At 51.0% G+C, this 24,933-nt stretch overlaps 3 protein-coding genes across 3 annotated transcripts in view; 1 reads left to right on the top strand and 2 right to left on the bottom strand.

Annotated features, from left to right (window-relative positions):
- The window catches only part of dlg4b (discs, large homolog 4b (Drosophila)), a 44,951-nt gene extending 38,383 nt beyond the window's left edge, over positions 1 to 6,568 (bottom strand). The window contains exons 1-2 of the mRNA XM_044183908.1: positions 6,535 to 6,568; positions 2,489 to 2,608 (exon numbers count right to left, since the gene is read on the bottom strand). Of these exons, the coding sequence (XP_044039843.1) occupies positions 2,489 to 2,608; positions 6,535 to 6,553 (139 nt within the window). The 5' untranslated portion in view covers positions 6,554 to 6,568. The remainder of the gene's footprint in view (positions 1 to 2,488; positions 2,609 to 6,534) is intronic.
- Positions 6,569 to 11,110: 4,542 nt separating this feature from the next.
- mepceb (methylphosphate capping enzyme b) lies at positions 11,111 to 18,014 on the top strand. Its single transcript, XM_044183957.1, has 8 exons — positions 11,111 to 12,010; positions 12,698 to 13,095; positions 14,830 to 15,086; positions 15,660 to 15,957; positions 16,041 to 16,596; positions 16,680 to 16,892; positions 17,007 to 17,115; positions 17,520 to 18,014. Exons 2-8 carry the CDS (start codon positions 12,734 to 12,736, stop codon positions 17,570 to 17,572), a joined length of 1,848 nt encoding a protein of 615 aa, XP_044039892.1. The 5' UTR covers positions 11,111 to 12,010; positions 12,698 to 12,733; the 3' UTR covers positions 17,573 to 18,014.
- A 3,012-nt stretch (positions 18,015 to 21,026) lies between these two features.
- Positions 21,027 to 24,933, bottom strand: part of LOC122870287 — a 5,257-nt gene continuing 1,350 nt past the window's right edge. Inside the window, exons 3-7 of the mRNA XM_044184425.1 lie at positions 24,472 to 24,564; positions 23,858 to 23,899; positions 22,314 to 22,343; positions 21,792 to 21,920; positions 21,027 to 21,329 (exon numbers count right to left, since the gene is read on the bottom strand). Coding sequence (XP_044040360.1) covers positions 21,078 to 21,329; positions 21,792 to 21,920; positions 22,314 to 22,343; positions 23,858 to 23,899; positions 24,472 to 24,564 — 546 coding nt within the window. The 3' untranslated portion in view covers positions 21,027 to 21,077. The remainder of the gene's footprint in view (positions 21,330 to 21,791; positions 21,921 to 22,313; positions 22,344 to 23,857; positions 23,900 to 24,471; positions 24,565 to 24,933) is intronic.

Here is a 24,933-nt window from a genome sequence, read left to right as displayed (position 1 = left end):
TTTAACGTGTGTTTAACGTGTGTGTGTTTAACGTGTGTGTTTAACGTGTGTGTGTTTAACGTGTGTGTGTTTAACGTGTGTGTGTTTAACGTGTGTGTGTTTAACGTGTGTGTTTAACGTGTGTGTTTTTAACGTGTGTGTTTTAACGTGTGTGTGTTTAACGTGTGTGTGTTTTAACGTGTGTGTGTTTAACGTGTGTGTTTAACGTGTGTGTGTTTAACGTGTGTGTGTTTAACGTGTGTGTTTAACGTGTGTGTTTAACGTGTGTGTGTTTAACGTGTGTGTTTTTACGTGTGTGTGTTTAACGTGTGTGTGTTTAACGTGTGTGTGTTTAACGTGTGTGTTTAACGTGTGTGTGTTTAACGTGTGTGTTTAACGTGTGTGTTTAACGTGTGTGTGTTTAACGTGTGTGTGTGTTTAACATGTGTGTGTTTAACGTGTGTGTGTTTAACGTGTGTGTTTAACGTGTGTGTGTAACGTGTGTGTGTTTAACGTGTGTGTTTAACGTGTGTGTTTAACGTGTGTGTTTAACGTGTGTGTGTTTAACGTGTGTGTTTTTAACGTGTGTGTTTTTAACGTGTGTTTTAACGTGTGTGTTTTACGTGTGTGTGTTTAACGTGTGTTTAACGTGTGTGTTTTACGTGTGTTAAGCGTGTGTTGTTTAACGTGTGTGTTTTAGCGTGTGTGTTTTAACGTGTGTGTGTTTAACGTGTGTGTTTTAACGTGTGTTTTAGCGTGTGTGTGTTTAACGTGTGTGTTTAACGTGTGTGTTTTAACGTGTGTGTGTTTAACGTGTGTGTTTAACGTGTGTGTTTAACGTGTGTTTAACGTTTTAGCGTGTGTTTAACGTGTGTGTTTTACGTGTGTGTGTTTAGCGTGTGTGTTTAACGTGTGTGTTTTAACGTGTGTGTGTTTTAACGTGTGTTTTAACGTGTGTGTTTTAACGTGTTTAACGTGTGTGTTTAACGTGTGTGTTTAACGTGTGTGTTTTAACGTGTGTGTTTAACGTGTGTGTTTAACGTGTGTGTTTTAACGTGTGTGTTTTTAACGTGTGTGTTTTAACGTGTGTGTGTTTAACGTGTGTGTTTTTAACGTGTGTGTTTAACGTGTGTGTTTTAGCGTGTGTGTGTTTAACGTGTGTTAACGTGTGTGTGTTTAACGTGTGTGTGTTTAACGTGTGTTTAACGTGTGTGTTTAACGTGTGTGTGTTTAACGTGTGTGTGTTTAACGTGTGTGTTTTTAACGTGTGTGTGTTTAGCGTGTGTGTGTTTTAACGTGTGTGTTTAACGTGTGTGTTTTACGTGTGTGTGTTTAACGTGTGTGTTTAACGTGTGTGTTTAACGTGTGTGTTTAACGTGTGTGTGTTTTTAACGTGTGTGTTTTAACGTGTGTGTTTTACGTGTGTGTTTTAACGTGTGTGTTTTAACGTGTGTGTTTAACGTGTGTGTTTTAACGTGTGTGTTTAACGTGTGTGTTTTAACGTGTGTGTTTAACGTGTGTGTTTTAACGTGTGTGTTTTTAACGTGTGTGTTTAGCGTTAACGTGTGTGTTTAACGTGTGTGTGTTTAACGTGTGTGTGTTTAACGTGTGTTTTAACGTGTGTGTTTTAACGTGTGTGTTTAACGTGTGTGTTTAACGTGTGTGTTTTAACGTGTGTGTTTTAACGTGTGTTTTAACGTGTGTGTTTAACGTGTGTGTTTAACGTGTGTGTTTAACGTGTGTGTTTAACGTGTGTGTTTAACGTGTGTGTGTTTAACGTGTGTGTGTTTAACGTGTGTTTAACGTGTGTTTTAGCGTGTGTTTAACGTGTGTGTGTGTTTAACGTGTGTGTGTTTAACGTGTGTGTGTTAACGTGTGTGTTTTAACGTGTGTGTTTAAACGTGTGTGTGTTTTGTTTAACGTGTGTGTTTAACGTGTGTGTGTTTAACGTGTGTGTGTTTAGCGTGTGTGTTTAACGTGTGTGTGTTTAACGTGTGTGTGTTTAACGTGTGTTTTAACGTGTGTGTTTAACGTGTGTGTTTAACGTGTGTGTGTTTAACGTGTGTGTGTTTAACGTGTGTTTAACGTGTGTGTGTTTAACGTGTGTGTGTTTAGCGTGTGTGTTTAACGTGTGTGTTTAACGTGTGTGTTTAACGTGTGTGTGTTTAACGTGTGTGTGTGTTTAACGTGTGTGTGTTTAACGTGTGTTTAATGTGTGTGTGTTTAACGTGTGTGTGTGTGTTTAACGTGTGTGTGTTTAACGTGTGTTTAACATGTGTTTAACATGTGTGTGTTTAATGTGTGTGTGTTTATCGTGTGTGTTTAACGTGTGTTTAATGTGTGTGTGTTTATCGTGTGTGTTTAGCGTGTGTGTGTTTAGCGTGTGTGTTTAGCGTGTGTGTTTAACGTGTGTTTAATGTGTGTGTGTTTAGCGTGTGTGTTTAGCGTGTGTGTGTTTAGCGTGTGTGTTTAGCGTGTGTGTTTAGCGTGTGTGTTTAGCGTGTGTTACCTAGCAGGGCCTGGAAGAGGTCACTCTGGAAGATGTTCAGCAGTTTCTCTGCGCGACCTTTGACCCCTTCAGTAGCTTCTGCCTGACAGGCCTCCATCACCTGCAGAGCACGCTCAGTATCTGAGGAGACACGACCAACACAGGCTTTACTGGACCCTACTGGACCCTGCTGGACTCTACTGGACCCTGCTGGACCCTGCTGAACTCTCCTGGACCCTGCTGGACTCTGCTGGACCCTGCTGGACCCTACTGGACCCTGCTGGACTCTCCTGGACCCTACTGGACCCTGCTTGACCCTACTGGACCCTGCTGGACTCTGCTGGACCCTGCTGGACCCTGCTGGACCCTACTGGACCCTGCTGGACCCTACTGGACTCTACTGGACCCTGCTGGACCCTACTGGACCCTGCTGGACCCTACTGGACTCTACTGGACCCTACTGGACCCTACTGGACTCTACTGGACCCTGCTGGACCCTACTGGACCCTGCTGGACCCTCCTGGACCCTACTGGACCCTGCTGGACTCTCCTGGACCCTGCTGGACTCTGCTGGACCCTGCTGGACCCTGCTGGACCCTACTGGACCCTACTGGACCCTGCTGAACTCTGCTGGACCCTGCTGGACCCTGCTGGACCCTACTGGACCCTGCTGGACCCTACTGGACTCTACTGGACCCTGCTGGACCCTGCTGGACCCTACTGGACTCTGCTGGACCCTGCTGGACCCTACTGGACCCTGCTGGACCCTACTGGACTCTACTGGACCCTGCTGGACCCTGCTTGACCCTACTGGACCCTGCTGGACCCTACTGGACCCTACTGGACCCTGCTGGACCCTACTGGACTCTACTGGACCCTGCTGGACCCTACTGGACCCTGCTGGACTCTGCTGGACCCTGCTGGACCCTACTGGACCCTGCTGGACCCTACTGGACTCTACTGGACCCTGCTGGACCCTACTGGACCCTGCTGGACCCTGCTGGACTCTGCTGGACCCTGCTGGACCCTACTGGACCCTGCTGGACTCTACTGGACCCTGCTGGACCCTGCTGGACCCTGCTGATATCCGTCAGCTGGTCCTGAGTCGGAGGACTACATCCCGATACCAACGAAGAAGAGGAGCTCCTCCTGCTGTCCCAGTGACCCGCTCAGTGTTTATTATTGGAGAACTCTGCTAACGGCTAACGGGCAGAGAGCGCTAACACTTCTTCTTCTCCCTCACGTCCGTTTGAACTCGTCCTGTGTTTCCTGTCGGTGCTCGACGTGAACTCTTCGTGTAGGAACTGTGCTGCATAAATAAACTTGCCTTAATACTCACAGGGCTACTAGATTAGCTAGCAAGCTAACTGTCCAGCTAGCCAGGAACATGCTAACATAGTCAGTAACAGCATCTGGGCTTCTAGACCAGAACAGTGGTAGCAGCAGTAGTGTGAGTAGTAACATAGTAGCATCTGTAGCATCTGTAGCATCTGTAGCATCTGTAGCATCTGTAGCATCGGTAGTAGTATTAATAGTGTCAGTAGTAGTATTACAGTTTTTCTCAGTCGCTTTGGTACATATCTCAGATCAGAACTGAAATTCTCAAAACTACCTGTTCTACCTGAAACTACCTGTTTTACCTGAAACTACCTGTTCTACCTGAAACTACCTGTTCTACCTGTTCTACCTGAAACTACCTGTTCTACCTGTTCTACCTGAAACTACCTGTTCTACCTGAAACTACCTGTTCTACCTGTTCTACCTGAAACTACCTGTTCTACCTGTTCTACCTGAAACTACCTGAAACTACCTGTTCTACCTGTTCTACCTGAAACTACCTGTTCTACCTGTTCTACCTGAAACTACCTGTTCTACCTGAAACTACCTGTTCTACCTGTTCTACCTGTTCAGTTCTCACATCATCGTGTCACTTGTGCACATCAAAAAAGCAGTTTGTCATTTCTTTGAACAAGTTGCAAATGGTTATGTACACTTCTCTGCTGTTGGTGAAATGTGTTGTATCGGGTCTGTGTTGAACAGTCTCATCTGGGCTCAAGCTCACAGCAGAAGTCTTTACATGCAAAATGGCTGAATCATAACATGTCAAGCACATTTCTATACTCTCCATGTTTCCATTAGACTGAATTGGTAAATTGCTCCCAGGTGAATCTTGACTTTCTCTAACGAAGGTGCTTCTCGTGACGCGTCAACTAGCGGGTATGTGGAAGAGAGAAGACGAGGAAGAGGAGCGAGGCTGCGCGGTGGAGGAGCTGGAAGGCAGAACCGAGGAAGAGGCAGACGAGGCCGAGGCTGGCCGAAGGGTGCAGCCAAGTGTTGGAGGAACAGCTGTGTCCTCCATTATTCAGACTTCCCGTCGACAGAATCGCTATGTAATCTAACAACAGGCCTTGCACACTGCACTTTCTTTACTAATTTTTTGTCCCACGTAGGACTGCAAGACAAATTCACAGGGGTGGCAGAGGCCCCCTTTCACACGTGAACAGGAGGACGCCATTTGCACCGTGGAAATACAAAACAATAAGACTAAGGGCGATAAAAAGTGCCGTTATAGACGCTTGGCCAAAATGAAAATGCATGTAATTCATAAAACTCGTTTTGTGTCTTCTGGATGAAGCGCATGGTGGAACTGGAAGCGAGCGAACCACCGCACAGCTTCAGCCTGACAACACGCAGAAGGCGTGGTCGAAATGCCGTCGGCCACAGAGCTACAGCTGATGTACGGAGGCGGAAACATGACCGTGGGTGGTGCGGTCTCTGAGAACGGTGCGCTAACGCATGTTCCCATCACTGGGCCGTACAGTACAGAGCGTCTCGTCCCCTTTTGAGACCCTCGCTACAGGGATCTCATCCCCGAACAGGACGGGGGTCAGACTGGAGATGACCTGCCAGAGTACGTGATCGTTTGGGACAACGTCGGTTTCCATCGTTCCGACATCATCAGGCAGTGGCTAGCTGCCCGTGACAGGATGCTGACGGAGTTCCTCCCACCCGGCTCTCCGTTCCTTTACCTCAGGGAGGAATTCTTCTCAGCGTGGAGATGGAAAGTATCCGACCGTCAGCCTCGTACACAAACGGCCCTCCTGGCTGCCACGGACGCAGCGTGTGACGCCACAGCAGATGCCTGCAGACGCTGATAACACACCCGAAAAGATTCTGCATTGCAAGACGAGATGTTCGCTGTGATGAGGAGGAGAATTTGTACAGTTTTTCCCATGTTCACATTTCTTCTTTAGGTTTTTTTGTGTGCTGTTCAGTGCTGTCTTTTCATTTCTGTATCTCAATGACACGTTCTGTCAATAAAATACAAACAGTAAGTAAACTGAATCTTTTCCATTAGATGTAACTTACAATAACTGTCATCAAACCTTTCGCCATAGCTTCCATCAGAACATCCCTCCAGAGTAGACTGTTGTATTGACAACGGGACTAAACAATTCGTCTTATCCGTACACAAGGACACAAGGACACAAGGACTTGTCATTCTGACACTGGCATGTTCAGTGACAGATATTTACTTTTGAGAGATGAAGGATTTGGAGTAAGAGAGTGGCTTCTGCAGGTCATCCACGGCGTTTTGCTATTGGTACAAATTGTTTTGAGAAATGCACTTAACTGTTTTGCAAATTGTGAGTTTGATTCGAGAAATGTACCAAAGCGACTGAGGAAAACTGTAGTAGTATCAGTAGTATCAGTAGTATCTGTAGTATCTGTAGTATCAGTAGTAGTGGTAGTAGTATCATGTCACACAAACACTGAGCTAAAAGAAGCTAACAGGAAAACATGGTACTTCCTGTTTAACAGCAGTTGCATCAGTCAGAGGTCAAAGGTCAGAGATGACATCACACAGAAGGAATGACAGAAACATAACTGATGACAAGAGGAAACAAACCGAAGAGGAAGAGGAGCGAAGAACTCAGAGTGAACGCAAACAAACACAGTACAAGAAATACACACACTTATATACACACGTACACAATAAACACACACACACACACACACACACACACACCGTCGGTCTGTAGATAACGTTGATAAAAACGTCTCACCTTCTCTCTTCAGCGGCATGTCGTCTCTCTGATCCACATAAATCCTCTTTAGGGATTTTACAAACACACGCAGTGCATGCTGGGTAACGGAGTCCTAATCCCTCCGCTCTCATCAGCCCTCTGAAAACAGGCTCACATGTGTAGCCCCGCCCCCCTCCTGTCTTCAGAACATATGACTGGACGAGGCAGTCCGTCACAGTTTGACGGACAGCTGACAAACACACTTTTATGATTTCATATCTGTAATTTAAACTCTTCAGTTGTAAATGTGGAATTCCAGTCAACATCAAATACACAAATAACAACCTGAAGTACTTCAGCGAGTCAGTGCGGTTCAGCAAATAACTGAGTAGCTTTGGATTCCATGAGGCCCCGCCCCCTTCATTTGAACTCAACCAATGGAAATTATTTTTATTTTCTGACTCGTTTCATTATTTCGTAGACATATTCATGTTTTAACGTGCACCGTTAAGAACGAGATGACGGAGGTTTTAAAGTGAACCTGAGAGGAAGTATATGGAAATAAAAAGTGCAGAAAGAAAAATAATAAATAAAAGTAAAACTATTAATAAAAAAACAATAAACAGAAACACACTTCATTTGGCGCCGCGTCACACTCAGTGATGAGTTGGCTCTCGTTTGAAGGACCAGCTGACAGACACTGGATCAATAACCTTCAGTTAGATCTGAGTTCATGTGGAATTTAAACAGAATCCCAACAAACATCTGAGACACTGAGGTGACGAGCTGAAGTCTTCCTCGTCTGCAGCGCCCCCCCCGAGGGGAAAACCCAGAGACGTCCTGAGTGAAACCTGCTGCTGGTGCCGCTACACCTGTTCCCTCAGGTACGTCCTCTCGTCTGTCCGTCACCTGCTGTCATCACCTACAGTCCATCACCTGCTGTCCATCACCTGCTGTCATCACCTGCTGTCCAACACCTGCTGTCATCACCTACAGTCCATCACCTGCTGTCATCACCTGCTGTCATCACCTACAGTCCATCACCTGCTGTCATCACCTACAGTCCATCACCTGCTGTCATCACCTGCAGTCCGTCACCTGCTGTCATCACCTACAGTCCATCACCTGCTGTCATCACCTACAGTCCATCACCTGCTGTCATCACCTACAGTCCGTCACCTGCTGTCATCACCTACAGTCCATCACCTGCTGTCATCACCTACAGTCCATCACCTGCTGTCATCACCTACAGTCCATCACCTGCTGTCATCACCTGCAGTCATCACCTGCAGTCCATCACCTGCTGTCATCACCTACAGTCCATCACCTGCTGTCATCACCTGCAGTCCATCACCTGCTGTCCGTCACCTGCTGTCCATCACCTACAGTCCATCACCTGCTGTCCATCACCTACAGTCCATCACCTGCTGTCCGTCACCTGCTGTCCATCACCTGCTGTCCATCACCTGCAGTCCATCACCTGCAGTCATCACCTGCAGTCCATCACCTGCTGTCATCACCTACAGTCCATCACCTGCTGTCATCACCTGCAGTCCATCACCTGCTGTCCGTCACCTGCTGTCCATCACCTACAGTCCATCACCTGCTGTCCATCACCTACAGTCCATCACCTGCTGTCCGTCACCTGCTGTCCATCACCTGCTGTCCATCACCTGCAGTCCGTCACCTGCTGTCCATCACCTACAGTCCATCACCTGCTGTCCATCACCTACAGTCCATCACCTGCTGTCATCACCTGCAGTCCGTCACCTGCTGTCCATCACCTGCTGTCCCTCACCTGCTGTCATCACCTGCAGTCCGTCACCTGCTGTCCATCACCTACAGTCCGTCACCTGCTGTCCAACACCTGCTGTCCATCACCTGCTGTCATCACCTGCAGTCCGTCACCTGCTGTCCATCACCTGCTGTCCATCACCTGCAGTCCATCACCTGCTGTCCATCACCTGCTGTCCATCACCTGCAGTCCGTCACCTGCTGTCCATCACCTACAGTCCGTCACCTGCTGTCCAACACCTGCTGTCCATCACCTGCTGTCATCACCTGCAGTCCGTCACCTGCTGTCCATCACCTGCAGTCCGTCACCTGCTGTCCATCACCTGCTGTCCATCACCTGCTGTCCAACACCTGCAGTCCGTCACCTGCTGTCCAACACCTGCTGTCCATCACCTGCTGTCATCACCTGCAGTCCGTCACCTGCAGTCCAACACCTGCTGTCCATCACCTGCTGTCATCACCTGCTGTCCATCACCTGCTGTCCATCACCTGCTGTCATCACCTGCAGTCCGTCACCTGCTGTCCGTCACCTGCTGTCCATCACCTGCTGTCCAACACCTGCTGTCCATCACCTGCTGTCCGTCACCTACAGTCCATCACCTACAGTCCATCACCTGCTGTCCATCACCTGCAGTCCATCACCTGCTGTCCATCACCTGCTGTCCATCACCTACAGTCCATCACCTGCTGTCCATCACCTGCTGTCCATCACCTACAGTCCATCACCTGCTGTCCATCACCTGCTGTCCATCACCTGCTGTCCATCACCTACAGTCCATCACCTGCTATCCATCACCTGCTGTCCGTCACCTGCTGTCCGTCACCTGCTGTCCATCACCTGCAGTCCATCACCTGCTGTCCATCACCTGCAGTCCATCACCTGCTGTCCATCACCTGCAGTCCAACACCTGCTGTCCATCACCTGCTGTCATCACCTGCTGTCCATCACCTGCAGTCCATCACCTGCAGTCCATCACCTGCTGTCCATCACCTGCTGTCATCACCTGCTGTCCATCACCTGCAGTCCATCACCTGCTGTCCATCACCTGCAGTCCATCACCTGCTGTCCATCACCTGCTGTCATCACCTGCTGTCCATCACCTGCAGTCCATCACCTGCTGTCCATCACCTGCAGTCCATCACCTGCTGTCCATCACCTGCTGTCCATCACCTGCTGTCCATCACCTACAGTCCGTCACCTGCTGTCCATCACCTACAGTCCGTCACCTGCTGTCCATCACCTGCTGTCATCACCTGCAGTCCATCACCTGCTGTCATCACCTGCAGTCCATCACCTGCTGTCCATCACCTGCAGTCATCACCTGCAGTCCATCACCTGCTGTCATCACCTGCTGTCCATCACCTGCTGTCCATCACCTACAGTCCATCACCTGCTGTCCATCACCTGCTGTCATCACCTGCAGTCCATCACCTGCTGTCATCACCTACAGTCCATCACCTGCTGTCCATCACCTGCAGTCATCACCTGCAGTCCATCACCTGCTGTCATCACCTGCAGTCCATCACCTGCTGTCATCACCTGCTGTCCATCACCTGCAGTCCATCACCTGCAGTCCATCACCTACAGTCCAACACCTGCTGTCCATCACCTGCTGTCCATCACCTGCAGTCCATCACCTGCTGTCCATCACCTACAGTCCAACACCTGCTGTCCATCACCTGCTGTCCATCACCTGCTGTCCATCACCTGCTGTCCATCACCTGCAGTCCATCACCTGCTGTCCATCACCTGCAGTCCATCACCTGCTGTCCATCACCTACAGTCCGTCACCTGCTGTCCATCACCTGCAGTCCATCACCTGCTGTCCATCACCTGCAGTCCATCACCTGCTGTCCATCACCTGCAGTCCATCACCTGCTGTCATCACCTGCAGGAAGACAGGTAGCTCACACACACACACACTAATGTTAAAATTTATCCCTCCGTCCAAACTTCTTGACTCCGCCCGTCTCCATGGAGATGGTCCATGAGGGTGAAGGTGACGTGTGTGATGACATCACGCTGACATCATCCTTATAGTAAGCGTGTGCAGCCTGTGTCCCAGAAGCTGGTCTCAGGACGGCGAGCACGACGTCGACAGCTGTCCCTGCTCGTTTCACTTCCTCTGCTGTCAATCTGTCCGTCTTGGTGTTTTGGTATTAAAGGAAAAGCTCGACGTGTGCTTGTTTGCTTTCTGTCTGGGTGTTAGACCGGAAACAGAACTCAGTTTAAACTAATGAGATGTATAACGTGTCCGGGGAGGATTGTGTTCCCTTCGGACAGAACCAGGCTAGCTGTTTCCCCCTGTTTCCAGTCTTTGTGCTAAGCTAAGCTAACCGGCTGCTGGCTGTAGCTTCATAGAGTCAGTCTGAACATCGGACTCTCGGAGGAAGAGAAACATGGAACTGTTGCTTTAAACACATTGAGCTGCAATCACTGCGTGGATTTGTTATATAATGATTATTATTACAATACATTATATTAAATTATCCGGTTTCTAGGGGTAAAAATAGTAAAACTGTAAATTATGTGTGTGTGAATACAGTTAATAATAATAATAATAATGATGCTGATGTATGAAGTCTTTGCAGCACAGCACCAGCTGTGAGCTGCTGACATCAACACATTAATAAACTAATCACTGTTCAGTCTGAGGGAAATAAATTACCTATTTACTGTTTATTGATCAATTGTGATTTATCCCTCACACATACCTCTCAGGCTGACTTTTGGCTTAAATTGGTTTGTAACTACTGGTGGACTATACACTCAGATATTTACTTATTATTCTTTAACTTGACCACCAATACACTAAGGTGTTTGGTTGGTGGAGCTTGTTGGAGGAGAAGAACAGCAGCCAGGTAGTGGAGGTTACCTGTAAAGCTGCACCCAGGGCAAAGAACTAAAGTACCTATTGGGGCGAGCGGGCGAGTTCACGCTCTCTGTGGGGCTCAAAGGAGCTAAAAATAAAACGCGTTGGGTTAAAACTTTGTTGGACACACTCGCCGTGTGTGTAAGCACCCGCCGACGCTAAATAATTCCCGACAAATCGTTATTTTTTATCGTTAAATCGTTTATTTTTAGCCGTGCTTGTGTTTTTAGTCAGGCACCGCTCAGGACGCCTCTCTCCTCGGGCATTCTCCCGCCTCCCCGAGCCTCAACCAATCAGAAGACCGCCTGGTTCGTAGCTCGGGAGAGGCAGGAGCTCAGCTCGGCACGCGATTGGCGGGCTCTTACGTCGCTCACGTGGCCCCGCAGCTGGCGTATAAAGTCGCGGGCTTGGAGTTGGAGCACGGTGAGAGGACACCAACAGCTAGCAGCTAGCAGCGGCTAAAAGCTACCATTTTAGTTGAAGTCATGACTCATCAACCCGCACACACACACTGACACACGCACGCACACGCACGGAGAGCTCGGCGGGGGCTCGTTTTCACGCACAGAGCGGGTTTTCGGGGATGTTTTGGTAGTTGTTTTTCTTTAGGGGGTGTGCGTTAGCTCCACGCTAGCTACTTCCTGCATGTTAGCCGGAGGTGGCTAGCTGAAGAAGCTAACTGTTTACCAGTTTGGTTCTCGGTTAGTTTGAATTATTCATGACGGCACTCCGTGATTGGTGGAGTCAGCGCCAGGGGCGGGGCTAGAGCGGGTGGGGGGGGGGGCGATATTGGCAGCAACACGCGCACAGTGAGAGAGGTGGGGGTCTGGACGGCAAGAAGGCTGTTGGTGAGTATGATTGATTATTGATTACTCGTTAATGATCACTGAGGTCAGACTGTAAACAAGCTTCAGCCTCACAGAAGGGCGTTAAATGAGCGTCATGACGTCACGTGACCGTGTTGGTGTGAAACCAAACTCACCAGTCTATCGATCATTTCGTCTGTAAAGTGTCAGAAAGTAGTTAGATGATCTGTTAAAGTTTCCCACACGCTAAACTGGTCTCCATAACTTTATCCATCAGTCAGTCGGCTGCAGCGATTAATCAGTTAGTCTATAGACAGATCATTAATCAGCAATCAGTCTGATAATCGAATAATCACTTTTCGTTCAGTTCCTCCAGCGAGTCAGAACTTTCCTGTTTCCTTATTATTGATTATTACATATTGATTTAGTAATTAGTGGATTAAAAAGGTTGCATCAGGGGACATTGACACATAATCAATGATACCTGTTCTGTACGTAGAAACTGTGAAGTAAAACAAACGCTGGAAAACAGAAGATTTGATCAATGATTTCATGATTAACTGATAGAAGATAGTGATTATCTTTCTGATCGACTAATCGGTTAATTAACTGATCGCTTCAGCTCTACTTGTAATTATCGATCATTTCTTCTGTTGTGTGACGAGCTGGTGAATCTGATTGGCTCTGCCTCCTGTCAGTCACACTAACCCCGCCCCCCTCTCTCTGTAGGTCACTGTGATTGGCTGATCTGTCCACAGGTGGAAGATGATCAGGATGTCATTGGACAAAGAGACTGTCCTCCCTCACGAGGTCAGCCCCGCCTTCCCCACCACCGGCAGCCTATCAGAGCAGCCGCAGCTGGCCAAGACCCGCCCCCTCCGTCCTAAGAATGGCCTCCATCCGCCCGGCAACAGTCAGCCCCCCCTCACCACCTCCACTCCGCCCACTCAGCGAATCGCAAAGAGGCGCTACTCCATGGGCGTCGGCTTCAAGGGGCTGGCCAAGCGCCGTCGCCGCGCCAACAGTGACAGCCAATCAGAGCCCGTGCTGCCGAGTCACTTCCTGTTGGGCGGGAACATCTTTGACCCTCTGAACCTCAACTCGCTATTGGACGAAGACGTCAACAGGTGAGACACACACACGGCGCTTAATCGATTAATCGATTAGTCGATCGAGTCGGTCATTAAACTACATATTATAACATTCGATGCTTCCAGCTTCTTAAATGTGAAACTTTGCTACGGGCGAGTTTTAGACAAAACGACACATTTGAAGACGTCATCCTGCGCGCACGGCCGCCGTTTGTAAACACGCGGTTCAAAGATGGCCCCTCCTCCCGGCTCAGAGCGCTACAGAATGAAAGAAGACGGGGAGCGGCGTTGGCGAGAACAAAGCAGCGAATCACAGAAATACAAAGTTTTCTGATCTGTGTAGCTCAGCCGCGCCCGTCTCCACACGTGAGCGCTGACAGACCGAGCAGAGAGGCAGCGACGCAACCTGCTCGCTATGACCTCACAGCCTGTTATTGGCTGGGGGCTGCACGCTGCGCTGTTATTGGCTGGGGGCTACACGCTGCGCTGTTATTGGCTGGGGGCTGCACACTGCGCTGTTATTGGCTGGGGGCTACACGCTGCGCTGTTATTGGCTGGGGGCTGCACGCTGCGCTGTAATTGGCTGGGGGCTACACGCTGCGCTGTTATTGGCTGGGGCTACACACTGCGCTGTTATTGGCTGGAGGCTACACGCTGTTATTGGCTGGAGGCTACACGCTGCGCTGTAATTGGCTGGGGCTACGCTGCGCTGTTATTGGCTGGAGGCTACACGCTGCGCTACGGGGCTGCCGCGCTGTAATTGGCTGGGGGCTACACGCTGCGCTGTAATGGCTGGGGCTATTGCCGCGCTGTTATTGGCTGGAGGCTACACGCTGCGCTGTAATTGGCTGGGGGCTACACGCTGTTATTGGCTGGAGGCTACACGCTGCGCTGTAATTGGCTGAGGGCTACACGCTGCGCTGTAATTGGCTGGGGGCTACACGCTGTTATTGGCTGGAGGCTACACGCTGCGCTGTAATTGGCTGAGGGCTACACGCTGCGCTGTAATTGGCTGGGGGCTACACGCTGCGCTGTTATTGGCTGGAGGCTACACGCTGCGCTGTTATTGGCTGGAGGCTACACGCTGCACATATATGTATACGTTGGAAAAGAAGGTATGAAATGTTAATCAGATATCTAACTCTTTGAAACAGCAGCTGTAGATAATAAAACTTATTTTCACCAGCTGCTTGATCCTGATTCAAAAATATAAAGTTGATCAGTTTAAATTATTGATCTGATATCAAAGTTAAACTGGGACTAACACACACTCTGCTGCAGTGAGAGTGTGAGCGTGTGATCAGGATCCTTAAAGCATTAAAGCAGTGCAGCGTCCCTGTGGCTGCTGTGCTGTTATATATTCTATCATCAGGTTATTATTCCTCGTGCATTAATGTAAAGCAGGATGTTGCTGCTGCAGCTGGTGGAGCTGGAGCTCATGTTGAACCGGTTTGTATCGGACTGCAGCTGATGATGCTTTTCATTCTGGATCCATCTGCCGATTCCGTCGATCCATCGATCGATCGGTTTGGAAAACTGGTGAAAACGGTGAGAAGCGCCATCACGACGACCCAGAGCCCAAAGCGACGCCTTCAGCGTGTCGTCGTGTCCGACCGACAGTCCGAAGCTCGACGTTATTAACAAACATCACAGTTATTACAGTCGTTCAGAGGAAAAGCAGCAGATCTGCAGCAGGAAGTGGTTTACAGCTTCTTGTTAGTTTAAGTTTTAATTCCTGAATGAACATTAAACTCCTCTTTTCCTCCTCAGGGCGACCAATCAGGAGACACCGAAGTGCTCGCCCCTGCCATCTCGGGGCGGAGACCCTGTAGAAATCCTGGTTCCCCGTGACATCACAGACCCCCTGAACCTGAAGGGAGGAGGTGGGGACGGGAAGGGGGGCGGGGGAGTCCTGCTGTCCCCCCTGAAGTCCAGGAGGAGACACAGGAACAGACACCACGGAGGGGGAGGAGGAGAGAGGGAGGTGATACCGGCCCGACTGTTTCCCTCCACAGCTGCACTGACAGGTGAAACTGAAACACCTGGATCTTTAGTGACACCTAGTGAACGCTGCAGGAAACTACAGCGACTGAGATTTAGTCTGAGTTTCAGGCTGCAGTTTGCATCAAAAATCCTTCTGTCTTCTCAGAGTCGTAACTCTGAGAAGAGAATAAACCTCATGAATCAGCTTAGACACCAGAGAAGAAAGCGGCTGCAGAACCTGCCTGAGAATCCTGCTGTTTCTAAGTTTCCTTCAGTCTCACAGTGATCCAGAGACAGCTGTCTGTCCGTCCACGGGTCCACTGCAGACAGGAGCTGCTGACTGCTGGTTCGGCTGCTCTGATGGGACAGTCTGACTAAACGTGGACACATACAGGCTAACAGACGGGCTAACAGACGGGCTAACAGACGGGCTAACAGACGGGCTAACAGACGGGCTAACATACGGGCTAACAGACGGGCTAACAGACGGGCTAACATACAGGCTGACAGACGGGCTAACAGACGGGCTAACAAACATGCTAACATACAGGCTAACAAACAGCTGACTGAGCTGCTGTTGCTGTTAGTAACAGTTATTATGTTTGTGTTGTCTGCAGTTCCTCTGTTGACCAGAGAGGGCGGCGTTTCGGCGTCTCCGCTCCCCTGTGAACTCAACACGGCCATCACCTGTCGAGATGATGTAGCCCCGCCCCCCATCCTCCCCAGGAGACACACCCACCCTCCACCAGGCCAAGCCCACAAGCCTGGTAACCAGGGCGATGGTCGCCAACGGAGACGGCGCCGCACCACCTCGATGAGGACGGCAGACTGCGCCGCAAACGCTGATGCCGCGGCAACCACAGCTCAGCCAACCAAATTCCAGACACCGCTGGTGGGAGGGGCTAAAGCCGGCAGGTGAGTGTTACACCTGATGTGAAATAAAACGCTGCATTCTGATTGGCTGCCTGGTCACATGACCTCCGTGCTGCCCCCTGCAGGTGTGGAGGACCTCAGCCCGGCTCCGCTCAGCCACCAGAGAAGAAGAAGGACAAACACCGTTACCAGTACGGCAACCGCAGCTGTTACTACGGCTACCACGGTTTCTACGGCGACGGGTGGGAGGGGCGAGTTGGGGCGGAGGAGGACCCGCGGCTCCGCCTCCTGGAAGCCGATTGGTTCAGAGACAAGAAAGTGCTGGACGTGGGCTGTGGCGCCGGTCACATGACGCTGGCCGTCGCCCGGAGGTTTGACCCCGCCCACGTCCTGGGGGTGGAGCTAGACGAGCGATTGGTCCACGCCGCCAAGCAGAACATCAGGCACTTCCTGTCACATGACCTGGTAGTGGAGGAGAGGAAGAGGAGGAGAGGAACGGCGGGACAGAGGGGGGAGGAAGAGGAGGAGCTCCAGCAGGCTCTCCTCTCCCTCCCCCTGTCGTTCCGGGTGAGTCGAGGTCCTCTCTCTGCTCCTCCTCTCCTCCTCCCTCCTTCATCATCATCACCATCATCGTCATCATCGTCGTCCTCCAGGTTCCCCAACAACATCACCTTCATACAGGTGAGTCTCACTCCAGCATTATTAATCAGGTCACACACGCAGTCACCACCCTGCTGACATCACAGCTGTGGCTCCTCCCACAGGGCGACTACGTGTCAGAGTGGGAGGCGTGGCCAGGGCGGGGTCAGTATGACGTCATCATGTGCCTGGGCGTGACCAAGTGGGTGCAGCTGCAGTCAGGTGACGGGGGCGTGGTCAGACTGTTCAGACGAGCCTATCAGAGCCTGTCGCCGGGCGGATTATTTATCCTGGAGCCACAACCGTGGAGCAGCTACAGCCGCAGCAAGAGGGCCTCGGTAACGCGCGCACACACACACACACACAGAGACACACACACACAAACACGCACCCGTGTGTGTGTGTGTGTGTGTGTGTATAAATGAAAGTATGTGTTCGTGTTGCTTCTGCAGGAGTCGACGTATCGTCACTACAGGACTCTGAGGCTCCGACCTGAACAGTTCACCTGCTACCTGACTGACAGCGTGGGCTTCACCTCATACAGACTCATCACACACACAGGTACACACACACACGCAGGTGTACGCACACACAGGTGTACACACGCACGCACACGCGCAGGTGTACACACACACACACGCAGGTGTACACACACACACACGCAGGTGTACACACACGCAGGTGTACGCACGCACACACACGCAGGTGTGAACTCTGACGCTTGGCGTTACCTCCTCTCTGCCTGTTGTCATAGCGACCCACTCCTGGTGGCGTCGATGAGGCGTGCAGAGGTCACTGCTATTTATTGATTATGCGTTAGTGATCTGTTCACATGGAAGTGTTGACCTTTGACCCCATGAAGCCTCCTGTGATATTTATTGATTATCAGGCTGCTGTCAGAAACTGATGATGCAGGTACGCTGCACAGGTGCACACATGATGACAACGTGTGTGTGTGTTTCCAGGTAACCAGCGACCGATCTACCTGTTCCACAAAGGCCCCGCCCAGAGGAAGTGAGGTCACCGGGACAGGATGTGACACGTCTCTCTCTCAGGCTTAGCAGGAAGTGCATCCCGTCCTCCTCCCGTCTCCATGGCAACAGCCCTGGACTGTGACTGACAGATGGAGAGGAGGGAGCCGATTGGCCTCTATATTTTGACTGCGAGCTCGCAGCCGATTGGCTGAACAGTCGAGCCATTCTGACTTGTTTGATGACATCACAGAGTCTGATTGGTCAGCAGGGCTTCTGTGAGTGTGATTGGTTGACACAGGCTCATCAAGCCAAAGCAAAGGATTGTGGGTGACTGTCCTCACAGTCCTGGACTCTGATTGGACACTGGACGCTGACAGGAAGTGACACGTCTGTGCAGGTTGTTCTTTTCAAAACAAAATGTCACCGTTTCCGGTTTGTTTGGGTTTTGTTTGTGTTTTTTAGTCAAAATAAAGAGAATTGATCTGCTGCCGGTTTATTGATCCTTTAGTGTCGATCAAAGCTGCAAATAACAAACAGCACATTTATGTTAAACGCCTCGTGTGGCGAAAACCCAGGTGTTCAGACGGCGGCGGCCACAGCTCTCGGTGTGTTTCCCGTTCACAGCGCCGGGGCTGCGTACGAACGCCGGAGGGTTTCAGCGCTCGCACCCAGCGCACCGCGAGGGGAGCGACAAGCCCCGCCTTCAGAGCTTCAGGAACAAGTAGGTTTCAGCGCTAACCAGCGCAGGTGAGCCAGAACAGGAGTGATGGCGTCCAGCAGCTGCGTTTCGAACCGGAGTCGGTCGCCGAACACACGTGCGGTTTCCAGGCCGTCATCAGATAAACGCCTTTAGTTTGTCAGCTGATGAAAGCTGCAGCGACGCGTCGGAGAAAACGCCGACAGTTCGCTTCATTCGCACGTTTTAAAGCCGAGTCCGTTACGCAGTCGCCGCCGGTGGATCTCGCTGTAGTCGCAGTATACAGCTTTAAAATCCGCCGTCTGCGGCGACGTTCCCGCGCTGGCGCACCTGTAGTGATGCGTTTCACGCCAACCAGCAGTGACTGGTTTGGTTTTGATCTGCTGAGCCAGAGCAGAAGTGGGAGCATTGCTGTAAAATCATAAACAAAAGGTGCGTCGGAGAGAGCGTTTGTTAATGAGCATTGTTGTTGTTTATTGTGTTTATTATGATCGTTGAGTTTGTGCCGACACGCTTTGACTGTATTGTGTGCAGTCGCGCCCATAAAGCCACCTGAACGGAGATGAAGCGACTCTCTCTGCAAAGTGTCTGACGCTGCAGATTAAACACTAACAGACTTCAGAGGAAGCAGTCCTGTCAAAACAAGGAAGCAGTGACGGCGAGGACCAACAGGGACGACCGCTGCTGCAGCTTTAGCTTTTCCAGACGGGCTGAGGACAGACGGGCTGAGGACAGACGGGCTGACGGACAGACGGACTGACGGACAGACAGACAGACGGGCTGAGGACAGACGGGCTGACGGACAGACGGACAGACGGGCTGAGGACAGACGGACAGACGGGCTGAGGACAGACGGACTGAGGACAGACGGGCTGAGGACAGACAGACAGACGGGCTGAGGACAGACGGGCTGACGGACAGACGGACAGACGGGCTGAGGACAGACGGACAGACGGGCTGAGGACAGACGGGCTGAGGACAGACGGGCTGACGGACAGACGGACTGACGGACGGACAGACAGACAGACGGGCTGAGGACAGACGGGCTGGACGGACAGACGGGCTGAGGACAGACGGACAGAGGGCTGAGGACAGACGGACTGGCGGACAGACGGGCTGAGGACAGACGGACAGACGGACTGACGGACGGACAGACAGACGGGCTGAGGACAGACGGGCTGGCGGACAGACGGACAGACGGGCTGAGGACAGACGGGCTGACGGACAGACGGACAGACGGGCTGAGGACAGACGGACAGACGGACTGAGGACAGACGGACTGACGGACAGACGGGCTGAGGACAGACGGACAGACGGACTGACGGACAGACAGACAGACGGGCTGAGGACAGACGGACAGACGGGCTGACGGACAGACGGACAGACGGGCTGAGGACAGACGGGCTGACGGACAGACGGACAGACGGGCTGGCGGACAGACGGACTGGCGGACTGAGGACAGACGGGCTGAGGACAGACGGGCTGACGGACAGACGGACTGACGGACAGACAGACAGACGGGCTGAGACGAGAGCGGGCTGACGGACAGACGGACAGACGGGCTGAGGACAGACGGACAGACGGGCTGAGGACAGACGGACTGACGGACAGACGGGCTGAGGACAGACGGACAGACGGACTGACGGACAGACAGACAGACGGGCTGAGGACAGACGGGCTGACGGACAGACGGACAGACGGGCTGAGGACAGACGGACAGACGGACTGACGGACAGACAGACAGACGGGCTGAGGACAGACGGGCTGACGGACAGACGGACAGACGGGCTGACGGACAGACGGACAGACGGGCTGAGGACAGACGGGCTGACGGACAGACGGACAGACGGGCTGACGGACAGACGGACTGACGGACTGAGGACAGACGGGCTGAGGACAGACGGGCTGAGGACAGACGGACTGAGGACAGACGGGCTGACGGACAGACGGACTGACGGACAGACAGACAGACGGGCTGAGGACAGACGGACAGACGGACTGACGGACAGACAGACAGACGGGCTGAGGACAGACGGGCTGACGGACAGACGGACTGACGGACTGAGGACAGACGGGCTGAGGACAGACGGGCTGACGGACAGACGGACTGACGGGCTGAGGACAGACGGGCTGAGGACAGACGGACTGAGGACAGACGGGCTGACGGACAGACGGGCTGAGGACAGACAGACTGACGGGCTGAGGACAGACGGGCTGAGGACAGACGGGCTGAGGACAGACATACATATTAAATATTTATCTCAGCGTTCGTGTTTCCACGTCACGCAGTCACTTCCATACTGCACCCTGATTGGCTGGTAGTGATGTCATCCTGCACCGTGAATCGACGACATCACGTGAGGTAACAGGAAGTAAAACACACGTGGGAGTGGGAGGAGCCTTTAATCTGCACGTGGATGTGAGTAACGGCATTTTCCCGCACATTTAGCCTCATTACTTAGTCGTCACGGCGACCAACAGCCATGAAACAAACTGAGTTTCCACGGCAACCAGCGTCGCCAGCTGATTCTGTCACGGTTTATGTTTATTAGTTTATTAGTTATTGTAAACAATGAAACAACAACAGACTTCTCCCAGATGTTTTTATTGTTAAAGTAGGATAAACATGTTTGACTTTAACACCGTCAGCTGCTCGTCAATAAAGACAATCCATCAGTAAGAAGTGATTAAAGGTTATTGATCAGCAGAAGAAAGCAGATCTGTGAAAAGGCTTCGGAGCGATCAATAACACACAGCCAGCTCTTCGGTTATTAGTACAGTCGTTATAAATCAGATTATTGATTGATTACTGATTGATAGCTGTCAACAGGACAGGAGGGGCGTGGCCTCGGTCACAGCCCCAGCTCTAGCCCCGCCTCGTTTCCATGGTAACCGTGGAGGTGGGCGCGGCCCGGCGAGTCCAAGGTCAGTCCGCCCGGCAGTCGAGGAAACTCGGCGTCGATCTCTTCCCCTGTGACCCCGCCCTCCTCTCGCTCGGCCCCGCCCCTTGCTGTGACGGCCCCGCCCGGCCCGGCGGCGGCTTCACCTGCAGCGAGCCTGAGTCCTCGAGGTCGACCCCGGAGGTGAAGGGAGGTCATCAGGGCCTGAGGGACAACACGGAGGCGATCAGATCAATACGCAGCATTCAGATATCGATCATCGAGCCTGTTAAGATATTCCATCACGCGGCGCTGAACGGAGAGACGGAGAAAACTTCCTCCTCGCCCTTTAACCATCAAACGTCACGGTTTGATTCACGCTCTGCTGTGATTGGCTGATGTGATAGTGGGTAAACATAACTCATGACAAAATCACCATCCGATGTTTATTAGAATCTTTCCCATGATGCACCTGGACTGAGCGCTTCTCCAAATATATATTTTAAGGACGTATGAACCTGTGGCAGGTGATGTCGGCGCCTGAAGCATTATGGGACATGTAGTCCTGCGGGTGCAGGTTACTTTTCTCCGGTCTGTCTGTGGCACCTGCGAACACACCTGGCCGTGATGTCACAGGTACCCGTGAACAGCGTGTGTTGTGATGTCACGTGTCATGTGTGACCTCACCCGCGGTCGGCTCTCTCTGCTCGCCACGCTGTCGTCTCCGCGTCTCCGTCTCCGTCTCGCCGCCGCTCTCTCTCCCACTGAAACCAGCTCATTGAGCCACAGACCGCTGATGGTGCTGCTGGGAGAGCTCTGACACACACACAGTAACACACACACACACAGTAACACACACACACAGTAACACACACACACAGTAACACACACACACACACACACAGTAACACACACACACAGTAACACACACACACACACACGGTAACACACACACACACACACAGTAACACACACACACACACACAGTAACACACAGTAACACACAGTAACACACACACACACACACAGTAACACACACACAGTAACACACACACACAGTAACACACACACACAGTAACACACACACACACAGTAACACACACAGTAACACACACAGTAACACACACAGTAACACACACAGTAACACACACAGTCTTAAACTGAAATCGTCACATTGATTCGATGGATCAGGTTTGATTGACAGCTCACCTCCTGGGAGGAGTCCATCTGCTCCACCGCCTGCAGGATGTGACATCACACACACAGTGACATCACACAGTCAAACAAGAACATGACATCACATGAGCAATATTATGTCATCATCAGTGATCACATGCGCTTTGTAACATAAGCTGTGTGTGTGTGTGTGTGTGTGTGTGTGGTACTGTGTGTGTGTGTGTGTGTGTGTGTGTGTGTACTGTGTGTGTGTGTGTGTGTGTGTGTGTATACTGTGTGTGTGTGTGTGTGTGTGTGTACTACTGTGTGTGTGTGTGTGTACTGTGTGTGTGTGTGTGTGTGTACTGTGTGTGTGTGTGTGTGTGTACTGTGTGTGTGTGTGTGTGTGTGGTACTGTGTGTGTGGTAGTACTGTGTGTGTGTGTGTGTGTGTGTGTGTGTGTGTGTGTGTGTGTGTGTGTGTGTGTGTGTGGTACTGTGTGTGTGTGTGTGTGTGTGTGTGTGGTACTGTGTGTGTGTGTGTGTACTGTGTGTGTGTGTGTGGTACTGTGTGTGTGTGTGTGTGTGTGTGTGTGTGTGTGTGTGGTACTGTGTGTGTGTGTGTGTGTGTGTGTGTGTGTGTGTGGTACTGTGTGTGTGTGTGTGTGTGTGGTACTGTGTGTGTGTGTGTACTGTGTGTGTGTGTGTGTGTGTGTGTGTGTGGTACTGTGTGTGTGTGTACTGTGTGTGTGTGTGTGTGTGTGTGTGTGTGTGTACTGTGTGTGTGTGTGTACTGTGTGTGTGTGTGTGTGTGTACTGTGTGTGTGTGTGTGTGTGTGTGTGGTACTGTGTGTGTGGTACTGTGTGTGTGTGTGTGGTACTGTGTGTGTGTGTGTGTGTGTGTGTGTGTGTGTGTGTGTGTACTGTGTGTGTGTGTGTGTGGTGTGTGTGTGTGTGTGTGTGTGTGTGTGGTACTGTGTGTGTGTGTGTGTGTGTGTGGTACTGTGTGTGTGTGTGTGTGTGTGTGTGGTACTGTGTGTGTGTGTGTGTGTGTGTGGTACTGTGTGTGTGTGTGTGTGTGTGGTACTGTGTGTGTGTGTGTGTGTGTGTGTACTGTGTGTGTGTGTGTGTGTGTGTACTGTGTGTGTGTGTGTGTGTGTGTGTGTGTGTGGTACTGTGTGTGTGTGTGTGTGTACTGTGGTACTGTGTGTGTGTGTGTGTGTGTGTGTGGTACTGTGTGTGTGTGTGTGTGTGTGTGTGTGTGTGTGTGTGTGTGTGTGTGTGTGTGTGTGTGTGTGTGTGTGTGTGTGTGGTACTGTGTGTGTGTGTGTGTGTGTGTGTGGTACTGTGTGTGTGTGTGTGTGGTACTGTGTGTGGTACTGTGTGTGTGTGTGTGTGGTACTGTGTGTGTGTACTGTGTGTGTGTGTGTGTGGTACTGTGTGTGTGTGTGTGTGTGGTACTGTGTGTGGTACTGTGTGTGGTACTGTGTGTGTGGTACTGTGTGTGTGGTACTGTGTGTGTGTGTGTGTGGTACTGTGTGTGTGTGTGTGTGTGGTACTGTGTGTGGTACTGTGTGTGTGTGTGTGTGTGTGTGGTACCGTGTTCTCCAGCTGCTGTTGCTCTCTCAGCTGTTGACGACTCTGTAAAAATCAGCCAATCAGAATCAGTTCAGCTGAGTGGTCACATGGTCTAACGTCACTAGATGCCGCTGTGCGGTGACTGAGCTGCTGTAGCAAAGAGGTTCCCCTCGGGATCAATAAAGTGATTCTGATCAAACTCTACTGAAGTCTGCGGTTTTTACAGAAGATCGGCTCTCAGCTGATTCACTGGGCTTCTTCACATGGGGGCAGAATTAAAGAACAAGTGTTCCTTTAATGGGATGTTTACAGTCTGAGAGGGAAACTAAAAATGACAGAAAAGTCAGTAGAAGTTCTGCACACGACAGCACCACCATCTTCCACACTGCACGGGAGTGACATCACAGCTGAGGATACAGGGAGCAGAGCTGTTCTGAAACTCTGATTGGTCAGGAGCTGCTGAGGCTTATGGGTAATGTAGTAGGTTGGTTAACATTCAGCCTGCAAACACTGAAAGCTGTGTGTGAGCAGGACCACAGTACCAGACTTCATTCACATTTTCACCAAATTAAAGATAAATACTATATATATAACATGGATCATAGACGGAAGCTGAAACTCAGGTGACCTCTGACCTCTGAACTCTGGCTCGACTCGGAGGAAACCGATGATGACGAAGAGGAAGAGGAGGATGTTTTCTGTTGACCAACATCAGGAGCGGCAGAAGGCTGCAGACACACAGAGGGTTGGTTCTCAGTACTGACATCACAGTGTGTGTGTGTGTGTGTGTGTGATGCTAACAACAACAACAACAGAGTCAGTAGCTACCGCTAACACGCCGCTAACACGCTAACGTCACGGCTGACTAAAACTAAAACAGTCACGTGACTTCGTACGCAGGATGTCACCGTCCTGATGGATGCCTCTGAAAGGTGAACATGGCATTTCCTCTGTTTACCTGCCGTGGGTGGAGGCAGAACACGAAATGGTCGTCGCCATGACAACTTCCTGTTTTAGTGTCTGATGAGTCTGAGGATCAGATTTCACCCTCTCACCTGAAGCAACACGCAAAATAACTGCGGTCATCTCAGTTTAAA

The sequence above is a fragment of the Siniperca chuatsi genome, linkage group LG22 (genome assembly GCF_020085105.1).
Source record: "Siniperca chuatsi isolate FFG_IHB_CAS linkage group LG22, ASM2008510v1, whole genome shotgun sequence".
NCBI classification, from domain to species: Eukaryota; Metazoa; Chordata; class Actinopteri; order Centrarchiformes; family Sinipercidae; genus Siniperca; species Siniperca chuatsi.
The sequence above is the reverse complement of the archived record's forward strand: the minus strand, read 5'-3'. Positions and strand labels throughout refer to the sequence as shown.

What these genes read in the sequence shown, in the direction of transcription:
- mepceb (XM_044183957.1), top strand. Translation starts at nt 12,734, where the DNA reads ATGATCAGGATGTCATTGGACAAAGAGACTGTCCTCCCTCACGAGGTC. An exon ending in GGAGGGGCTAAAGCCGGCAG is followed by an intron (nt 15,958 to 16,040) that starts GTGAGTGTTACA and finishes TGCCCCCTGCAG; the next exon opens with GTGTGGAGGACCTCAGCCCG. An exon ending in CAGACTCATCACACACACAG is followed by an intron (nt 17,116 to 17,519) that starts GTACACACACAC and finishes GTGTGTTTCCAG; the next exon opens with GTAACCAGCGACCGATCTAC.